Source organism: Amblyomma mixtum, chromosome 2 (assembly GCF_055824585.1).
Source record: "Amblyomma mixtum isolate Tamu chromosome 2, ASM5582458v1, whole genome shotgun sequence".
Lineage (NCBI taxonomy): Eukaryota > Metazoa > Arthropoda > Arachnida > Ixodida > Ixodidae > Amblyomma > Amblyomma mixtum.
Genome location: NC_143013.1, coordinates 53,435,456 through 53,446,237, shown reverse-complemented (window position 1 = coordinate 53,446,237; position 10,782 = coordinate 53,435,456). Strand labels below are relative to the sequence as shown.

At 47.4% G+C, this 10,782-nt stretch overlaps 1 protein-coding gene across 1 annotated transcript; it reads left to right on the top strand.

Annotated features, from left to right (window-relative positions):
- The first annotated feature begins 5,786 nt into the window (after nucleotides 1–5,786).
- Nucleotides 5,787–10,581, top strand: LOC149359377 (3'-5' RNA nuclease TATDN2-like). Its single transcript, XM_089567658.1, has 5 exons — nucleotides 5,787–6,077; nucleotides 6,502–6,671; nucleotides 7,861–7,990; nucleotides 9,434–9,646; nucleotides 10,444–10,581. The coding sequence occupies exons 1-5, from the start codon at nucleotides 5,787–5,789 to the stop codon at nucleotides 10,579–10,581; spliced, it is 942 nt and encodes a 313-aa protein (XP_089423784.1).
- Nucleotides 10,582–10,782: the final 201 nt, after the last annotated feature.

Below are 10,782 nucleotides of genomic sequence, written 5' to 3'. Positions count from 1 at the left end.
TTTGTATATGCAGCATTAAGACGAAGTCGATGATAAAGTGTTTCCAGATGTCGAGGAATTCTGGGTGAGAGTCTTGATCTAAGATGTGGGTCGATTGAGTGAAGAAATTGGTACTGATATGTCGGCAAACTCCAAAGCCGATACATTTCTTCGGAAGCAAAACTTTTGGCTACCTGGGACGCATCAGATTTCGTAAAAAAAAAGTTCTAATGTATCTTCGATGTTGATGGCCCTTACGGGCCGCTTCATCTGCTCTTTCATTAGCATGTATGCCACAGTGAGCAGGTACCCACTGAAATGTTATGCAGTGGCCTGCGGCAGTAGCTAAATGATGTAGATATCCGATGTCCAGGGAAACTGGCTGGTGATTCGTTTTCTTCAGCAGGTTGGCCAGGATCTGGAGAGATGCTTTCGAATCGGTGAAGATAACCCAACGGTCGGCGGTTCGGCGCAGGATGTAAGAAACAGCTTCCTTAATGCCGTGAAGCTCAGCTGTTGTAGAGGATGTCCTCCGCTGCAGCCGGTAAGAAAGGGCATGGCCTGTTGAGGGCACATAAAGGCCACATGAAGAGGTTTCTTTAGTAGTTGAACCATCGGTGAAGATATGGGTGTGCTGCCTATATTCCTCCGTTAAGTAGGCGAGAGTAGTTTGCAGAAGCGCTGCCTGTGGCATGCGGCTCTTTGCATTCACACCTGGAACAAACTTCTTCACCTTTAGAGGAGAGAGTGTCCATGGTGGAAAGGCCAGAGGTAGTAGTTCTGTACTGGCACATATATGAAGGATCGAAAGTCCAGGTGCGCACACTGTTGCTATGTGATAAAGTGTGGTCACGTGGTTGCTGTTTCGGTCGATTTCACCTTCATTGCTAGCAGACGCGCCCTCTCTCAAAAAGCTACTACTGCACGACCGGCCAAGCTCCGGCAGCCCAACCCTCTCCCCGCACCTCTACAAAATGGATGCCATCTCGTCCAATCCGTCTTCCAACGCCTGGTACACGCTCTTTCCTTTTCCTTTCTGCCACATCGAAGCCTATCTTTAACATCCTTATGTCACGATTAACACTCACCACACCCTTGGCAACCTCTTCCTTCCGTCCTAGAGCCTTCGGTGCTGTGCACAAAACGATTTGCTCTGGGTGCGCTATTGACCTTTCATCGTCAACTGCCTTAGCTGCACTTTCATCCACTTATGCGGAAACTGTTGAGGGCATAATATTGAGTCCCTGCGCCACCATTACCAGGTAACGCCCAGCGATTTTCCCAAGACAGATTGCTGCTCGTGTCTCCTAGAACCACCTACATTCTCCATCCTAGAAAAGTCGCCACTGATTCTCGCTTATCTCTCTTTACGCGCCCCAGTGTAGCTTCTGCAGACCTCCTCATTTTTGAGTCGTGAGTCATAAGCACCTCGGAACTCTGCCCCTCCCTCCTATCTTCAGGTTTCTGCTGGCTGCTATCACTTACTGGGATCTCCTTTCTGGGAATAACCTTGTTTCTTTCATCTAAATCCTCTCCAGACTTTTCAGCTGCCACCTGTGAATAGCTTTGCCTGTCCCACCCTGCTTGACCTACTTTCATGTTCTTTCCAAAGCCAGTGCACGCCCCATTTTTGCTGGAATGTCTACTACTGTTGCTTCAGAGCAACGGCGGTGTCGGCCATTTTTTCTTCCATTTGAACAAGCCGTTCAGGAAATTCTCAATTTTTTTTACTTTTCTACCTCTAGCTCTCTCTCTCGGGCAGCGAAACATGACGCCATAGTGTCACGTTTTCTTGGAAAGTCCTGTCTCTTCATAAAATCAGTCATAAAATGACATAAAATCCGTGTTTTCGGCCTCCTGTACCGATTCAAACCGCGTTTCCTCTAGGTTCTCAAATCCCGCACAGTCCCTCCGTCTAACCTTCTTTTGCTTGGCCATCCTGGCGAAAAAATCGATCAGAATGTGCACAGGCTCTAACCATGGGCAAACATCTGTTCAGATAATTCTGTTTACTGAAAATCCTGACCACCCAGTAAGAGAAAAACCAATTTTCCATAACGAAATTCATTTTCTGCTCTTTTAGATCGAAAGAAACATGACACTAATATGCCTTAAAAATACTGGTTGCCGGTTCGAATAACCTAGCCGCTAAAAAAGGGAAATTTTGCTCCCTAGTCTGCATCTGTCCCCCGATAGCCTACACCTAAGTACACCTAGCTATTAAAATATTAAAGGACAAAATTATCTATTGAACTATGCCGCGTCGTGTCCGCTGTCGTCAATGCGTCTGTTCACAGTCGCCACGTGCAGTCATAAGAACGCGGAATCTTGCGACCGCACCGCAAGGTTGCCAATAACACTCATGCGCGTATATAGGACTAGCTGTCAACTCCGATGAGCTCTACAGAACGATCTTGTTGGAATCAATATGTCACTGCTGTCACCCATCTCCGGTGCGCCATTTTTAAAACATCCTTGGTTCAAGCTGCGTGACACGCCCTGTATACTTGCATGTCTTAATAAAGCTTGAAACAGTTAGCGAACTTCTAATCACCAAATTTGTGATGTCTTAATCATGTTTCAAATCCACAGCTCTATGTGTGACGCAGCCAACTTTGCGACCACTCTCGATTATCGCTCACAACAATGGAAACGCCGGGTTTATTGCAAAACGGGAGTCGTATAGATGTGCCTCATCTCGCGCACACATGTCCCACAGCATGCATTCTCTTCGTTTCTCACTTTCAATGCCGGTCCGTTCACTCTACATAGTAAATTCCAGTTCTGTGTACCGTTTTTTATTTCTACCGAGCTATGTCTGAAAATTTCCGCCCTCTCACAACACATTACTCTACTATTCCTATTTTCATGTCACCTAGGGGTTGTTAAGACCAGAAATTCCGAAAAGAACTCTGACCATGTCATCTTTTTGCGCAATTTTCTTTAATACGGGAGCAATCTTGGGCGAGCGTCATGAACCCCTACCTTATCTTGAATTACAAGACCATCTTAAAAGTGAGCAGCAAAAATGGTTACGCGAGATGGTGCGACATGCTCCGGGAGTTATGGCTTCGCAGGGGAAGACGTATTTCCTTTCCTTCGTCCAAGTCTTTACCATGCTACGCTATTCCAACTATTCCAAGTATGAATTACCAACTAGCCCAGCACCATGTTTTATTGAACTTCCAGAGCATGTCTTGAAATTCTTCGCTAACGACTCCTAACTTGCCATGTTAATTTTAGTGGGTCGGCTACACACCCTTTTCTTGACAGCAAAATGTAAAAGAAAAAAACATGAAAGACAGCCCTTCGAACCAGTTAAACAAGACGTTATCGTTTCTTTGATCCATCTGTTTCAGTCGGCGCTTCAAAACCCAGAAACATATGCGTCAGCAGAGAGTGAAGTGCAAAGACCTCAGCCTGGAACATTAGTGAAATATGGCAGAAAATTCTGACTTGGCACTTATCATGAACTGCCGCGGTGGATCAGTGCTTAAGGCCCTCGTCTACCGAGCCGGAGTACCCTGGTCCGAACCGGACCGCGGCGGCCGCGTTACAATAAAGGCGGAACGCAAAAGGCGGCCGTGTGCTGTACGGCGTCAGGTCACGTTAAAGATCCCCAGGTGGTGGAAATTATTCCGGAGACCTCCACTACGGCATCACTTTCTTCCTTTACCTCCACCTTCCTCCCTTCCCTTACGGCCCGGTTAAAGGGACACTGAGGAGAAATTGAAGTTGGCTTGTATCGACAGAATACCAGCTCCTGATTACAAAAACGCCACTCATACTGACAACAAAGCTCTTGTAACGTAGAAAAGAGCAAGAACCAAAATACAGGTATCGCCGCCACAGGCCAAACTCGCAAGTACAAGCGTCATGACGTCATATAACAAAACAGTGTTGCTAGAACCAATGGTTCTAGCAACGCTAGGACATGAGAAGCACAAATCACTGAGGCGCAGCCAATGCATGCGCAAATCTCCTTGACATTGCCAGATGGCGCCACGTGCCGGGCAGCTACGCGCTCGCCTGAAGCATCTGGACCAATCAGCGCCTGCTCGCCGGCGTTAGGCGGGCTCCCGGTATTCCGCTAGCGGTATCAAGGTACACGGTATGCTAAAGGTGTCTATTTGCGAGAACTTCGTTGACGACTTCGAGAACGAGATCCATCGTAACGCTCGCGAAACGCCGGTGCAAACGTAAGCGAAGCGACTGTAGCGACGGCCGCAATAGCCGATAGATGCCTTCAACGTGCGGCCGCCGGCGGTAGCTTTCTTTTCGGCTGCTGCTGGGCCGCACTGCTGGCCGGCAGAAATCACGGAGTCTGCGTTACGTCATGTCACGTCATGTTTCACGTCACTTAGTCCTCTGTCGTCATAGCCGAATCCCAAGTTTGAATCACAGCGGCGGGAAAAACCTTTTCAACTTCGAATCCAAATTTCTTAGAAATAAATGCATTTTTCGCTGCCGGCCAAGTGGCAACAAAGCCATGACATGCCGAACTATCGGATTTTGCTATAAAAAATATATTAATAGTGCTCTCCTCAGTGTCCCTTTAAGGTGTCCGTCGAGATAAGTGAGACAGTGCGCCATTTCCTTTTTTTCAGAAACAAATTTGCTTTTGCTTTACTTCAGTTACCATGGTGACATGCTCAGGACTGGTTATAGCCAGCCACATTCTTTCTTCATGCATGGTAAGCTTCCGGTGAATGTAATAAGCAGTCGTTTAAAAGGAAACGCTAAGGAAAGCCACTTGCTCTCGTGCAAGAAACTTCCTCCCCCTTGTATTGTGCCGCAGGCGAAAACAGGGCGCATTCTTTTCCAGGTCAGTCTGTGCGATTGGGTAAAGGGAGGGGGGGTGCAATAAAATGTACCTTTGAATAAGGCTCTGCAGTGCATGCTAACGTGTGCAGGAGACTGGCGAAAGAGAAGCCTGTTGTCCTGGGCCTTCGAGAGATAACAGCAGGTGTGAGTTGTTCCTGTACATTCCAGAAATTCGTTGATGGCAGTCAGCCATGATTCATTCAGCGCTGTGTTTGTTCCTTCCTTAGTCCTGTGTTTCGTGCGCTGTTCCTTCAGTTTTAACAATGTACCGATTAGCCCAAACAAATACCTTAGTGCATGATTCATATAGGTGCGGCCATGGTCGAAATACTAGGAAAAAGCTAAGCTAGGTGACCTCATTCACGGACAAAGAGATGCAGTGATAAAGGAGAAAGGGGTCATCTCCACAGAGGAACTTGTTCCTCCTTTCCACCAGCAGATCGCTCAGCCTCCTCTCCCGTCACATGGTCCCCTTGGTACTTCACTTCCACGCACGGCGGCAGTCGGACTTTCTTCGAGAAGGCGGACAGGTCGCTCCCCTCTTCGGTGCTCTCGACCAAGCAGTGTAAAAGCGGAGATATACGCGCTGATCGTCACCAACGCAGCTTTTGTTTGGACTGTTGGAAGCATCGCACGGGTGAGTAAAGTGTTTTTTTTTTTCACCAACCAAGTGCTATATCACCTAAATACCAGGAGCCGTTGCTGCACTAAAGTACCGAGCGGAGGCCCTGCTTTCACCGCATACGTCACGCGTTAAGCTACGCCCAGTTTTACGCTGTTGTCCATAATGTGTTCACTCGACAACTTAGGTGGTCCGTCGCCGAGACTGCTATATCAACTTGAGCACGAAGAGCTTTGTCATGTTAGCTATATCCGACCGTCGGCTGATTCTTGATTATAGAGTTCTAAAAAATTCCATAAAGTCTCTATAAAGAAGCATTTGGTGCATGTATTCTCTTCAAAAACTGCGCAGGTTGACTATCATGGCGCTACAGCAGCCACTCGCTGATTCCTGCTGCAACGACGGTTTTGTCGGCTGGGACAACCAATCGACAACAGCCACGAATGTCATCCTCAAGCCAAACAAGCAGTGGCCTTACCGGTTGTCATCACGAGTGGGCCTTGTGGACACCCACTGCCATCTCGACTTCCTTTTCAACAGAGTGGGTCACCGCGGCTCGTACGCCCAGTTCCGCGTAAAACATCGCGACACCTACCCGGACTGCTACGAAGCCTGCGTGGCTAACTTCTGCGACCCATCGACATTTCGCAAGGTACTATTTCAGACGAAATCTCGATGCTAGTTCTTGGCTTCCACAAGGAGCGTCCCACCGCCGTTATTTGTCAGGCTCGAAGTTCTGGTTGCTTTGCGCGTTTCTCTCATGCGATTACCAATTAAGTTGAGCTGTTATGTTTCCTAGGCGTGAAAGCAGCGGTGCATAGTCCTTGCTTTGTTCCTAGCTCCGTGAAGGCTGGGAAGGCACTCAGTGGTTTGCTGTCTTGTAGGCGCGTTTTTTAAAACAAGCGCTGTGGTTCGGAAGTGCGATGTTATGTCGCTAAGTACTCATTCTCCACTGCCAGCTTTCGCTGAGCATATGGTCCATCTTTGATACGTTACTCGCATTCGCTGGGACTGGCATGAACCAGCTTACACCCGGTTTCTCCTTGCCATGTGCTCATTCTGTGGTATCCCTGCAGCGCCACGTGTGGCAGAAGATCTTGACGGAGCAAGGCGTCTGGGGTGCGTTCGGGTGCCATCCCCACAGGGCCCGCGATTATACGGAGGAGGTCGAAGACGATCTCATCGTGGCTCTGGAACATCCAAAAGTGGTCGCCCTTGGAGAAATAGGCCTCGATTATTCTAACAGGTGAGTGCGAGAGCTTGCAAAATGCTTCTTCTATCGCACTCACAACGATCAATGCACGGATAGAGCAACACCTCAGAGCGATCATGTCAGCCTAGGCTGCCACGTTTAAGTTAAAGTTTATATGTGCTGTGCTGCGCGTTTTTGATCTGTGGCCGGAAACGATCAAGTTGAGTGCACATTCTCAAATGTAAACATCGACAATGGAGTGTCACTCGCGGAAGAGACCTTTCCGGTTAGAGTGCATTAAGGGAACGCCCTTTGAGGGCCAAGTACGCAACGTCGACATCAGCGACCTTGAAGGCACATCATGTATGGTGTATAACAAGTACACAGGGCAAAGCGCTTGTCTAGAACAAGTCTAGAAGTGATAACATTTCGTTGAAAAAATGGTCTGGATGTAAGCATGTGCAGTTAAACTTATAGGATTTAATCGTCATATTTGGCCTTCCTGGTCTCGGTTACTTTGGGGTCAGCTGAACACACAGTTCGGTCGTTCTAGGCATGTGTTTTGCCCTCTGTACTCACAAGTTCATTTTACTTGTTCTCAGACTTTTTAAATAAAAAAACGTCTATTTGTTATGGCTACAAGCGAAGCAACACAACAAAGGAACGCGATCAGATGCAACTCCGCTGCACGCCGTCACCTTATTCTGAATATTCTTACCTTCTGTTCTATTTCTCTTTTTTTTCATTGTTAGTAACTCTTTAGCCTCGCTTTATTTGGGCTATCACGCCAAAGAGTCCATTTTTAAGTTTTCTTTTTCGTCAACCTATTCACAAACTTCGCTCATGTCAATTCAGAATTATTTTTTTTTTTTTACCGCGAGTGCACTTTCCCTTCCCGTTTAGCACCGCGAAGTCTAAATTCTAATTAGAGGCGTCGAAGCGCACTCCCCGCAAGGGCCCTTAACTTGTGCGCTTGACAGAGGTATTAGTAGCCACCATGCTCGGATGAAAACACTTTGAGTCTCTTCTGATCACGAGGCTGTGAATGCTACAATCACCTGACTCAATTTCCTGGTCGAAATTCACGTGTGCTATAGTGTTTCCTCGCTCCGTCAGGAAGCTTTTCTTTTACCCTACTGCGGTGGCTATTGCCATCTAGCGCACCGCAGAGGGACCCCTGTACGCATCCTAGTTTCTATGCGTGTGTCGTTTTCTGCTTGTAACACTCATCTCGCTTGTACAGGAACAACTGTGAACGTGACCAGCAGAAGTGCGTGTTCAAGAGGCAGGTACGTCTTGCCCTGAATGGGCGCCTTCCGCTGATCATCCACTCTCGCGACTCTGCGGCTGACACGCTCGACATCCTCAAAAAGGTACACTATATTCCTGGCTACCCTAAATCCTGAATGCAACCTAAAGTCCATCATTCTTTCAATGCACTGTAATGATGCCGGATATACAGGATGTTTGCAGTAGAATTTTTAGACATTCAGATGGCTTCGACGACATAGTAACATTAGTGTTCTTGACATCGAAAAATAGGAGAATCATTTTGGCTATAGTCAGCTAGTCTGTTTTTATTAATTGCTTTTTTCACTATTCTATTTTCCCGCCTGTTTCCGATCCGAAATTTTAATCTAGCCTTTTATAGACTCTGGTAACATCCACACCGGTTCTTTAGATTTCTGAAAGCGCGTTTGGCCTCGGTGCCATGGCTCAGAATTCTTGGCCATTACTGCCAAATTCAGGAATCGTGTATCTGCGCCCAAAGCCACGCTCACCAATAAAGGTCACGTGGCATACAAATGCGCCGCGATGTGACGTCACTTACAGGCGTCGCTGTACGTGCACAGCAGGCGCGGAATTTTCGAATTTTGGTGAGATGTGGCCGAGACTAATTGAGCCACAGCGCCGAGGCTAATCCTGTTTTCCAAATTTAAAACCTCATCAAGTGCAGCTGTCTTGGACAAAAATTTTGAATATTAGGATATTGTCAGATACTCTTATGAAATTATTGATGTCATTGGTCCATTCGTCTGATATGTAGCGAAATCTTTTTTAAGTGTTTACTACGATCGTATCGAACAGGTAAGTCTGCAACAGAAAACCAGTGGGGAACCCTTTTCACGATCGCAGATCTCTTAACATAAAAAAAATACGTCTGCCGTATGGTGATCTGCGTATATATTGATTGTCACAGTGACAGTTACACTATATGAAAAGTTGCATTCATAATCGCTTTCCCGCTGAATAATGCTTTCATCCTGCATTGCTGGGTATCCTGGCTGTTACTAAGGGGCATTCGAATATCCCTTATAGCATTATACAACATGGTGGAGCAGGAGGTTCCACATGTCTGAAACTTGGCTACTATAAATGGTTACAATACTAGCTTTTATGATTCACCTTTTATCTCATGCTAACAAGCGTTGGTATTACAATCCGGCAGAAATCATCTCGCTCGAACCCCTATGCAGGGCTACCCATTTATACTCAGTATCGGTCGCATAGTGGCGTGCCGACTTCTCAGCACTTCTACAGATCACAGAACATTCATTCACTGTATCTGCACTTTGCGGGGATACAGTGGCCGCAACTGGCAAAGGACAGGGTTGGTTGGAGAGACATGAGAGAGGCCTTTGCCCTGCAGTGGGCGTAGTCAGGCTGATGATGATGACGATGATCTGCACTTCAATCGCAACTTCTCCCAGCAGAAAGCCCCGGTTACTATCATTGCGCGCGTGGCTAGAACAGTCCGGTCGCTTTGTGACTTTTCTTTTCTAATGGCGTGTATCATCTGCCGTCCCGTTCCGCAGATGGTCCCTACGGACTACCCGATCCATCGCCACTGTTTCACAGGTGGCTGGCGGGAAGCCCAGCAGTGGCTTGGAGAGTTTCCCAACCTCTGCTTGGGGCTCACCCCCCTCGTGGGATTCCCAAACGCCGGAGGTGTCGTCGAAGTAGCCACTAAGATCCCCCTGGATCGGCTGTTGATTGAGACGGATGCGCCTTATTTTCTTCCAAAATCGGTGAGTACTTCTTGAGGTGATAAACTGGGAACTTCCCTACCTGTACGCCGTTCAATTTCATGTTGTTCGCCATGGTTTGTCGTTTGTCCGCTGAGGCAGATGGCTGGTGCGACTAAGGATTTCGCTATAAGCAGCCACCAGTATTGAACAGTGGGCACAAAACTTACGAAAGATCAGCTGTTTTCCCCAACTTCTGCTCCAGAGTTTGTTCACGGTATAGATTGTATCGTACAGTGGCATAGCATCGTCTTTATTAACATGCCATGCTTTTCTTTTTTCTCCGGTGGCAATGAGTTCTCAGTGGTTTCAGGGCGCGAAACTACCTTCTAGAGCAGCAGTGGGTCTCCTACAGTGACTGCATCTACCAAGCACTAGATGGGTCCTCAAAAATGTAACAGGACACCCGCTGCAGTAGCTTCATTTCCGCGAAACACACAGTGCAGTAATACATGCATTCGCGTGTTTGCTAGCAGATTCGCCTGCATGCGCTTTTTATGGCACAGGTTATGTCGTACAGTAGCATAGCGCCATCTTTAGTCCCATGCAAAACGTTTTGCTGCGGTCAAAAGTGATTCTCAATGCGCGCCCGACTAACTGCTAGTACAGCCGTGGGTCTTCCTTGCGACTAAATGTTCGAGCCACTAGATGGGTCCCTCAGAATATAAGAGGACGTGTGTAGCAGATTCATTGTTACGAAATACCTGTAACGCATAATAATACATGTATGGCCTTGTTTTCTCGCCAGATACACCCATTTTCCGTTCAGTCACCTCTTCCCTTTCAATGTGTTCTTTCAGGAGTCGGGAAACCTCAAAGCCTCCCACCCTGGAATGGCAATACACGTGGCCACCCGGCTTGCTTCACTCCGAGGTATCGAAGTGGAGGACGTTCTTTCGGCAGTCCGCAAGAACACGCAGCGCATATACAACATCTGACGTCGTGCTGTGCATCACGCCGCAGTGCAAAGTGTAGGCTGTATGTGACAACGGGGCCTCCCCGGCTGCCTGTCATCAAAATTAGTGCTGTTCTAACTTTATTTCCTGTACCGCGCTATTCTATATTGTATGTGTAACACAGCATTTTTTGTTGTTACTTCCTGGTGCAGTTTTTAAAACACTGTAAATAAAAGCTTTATT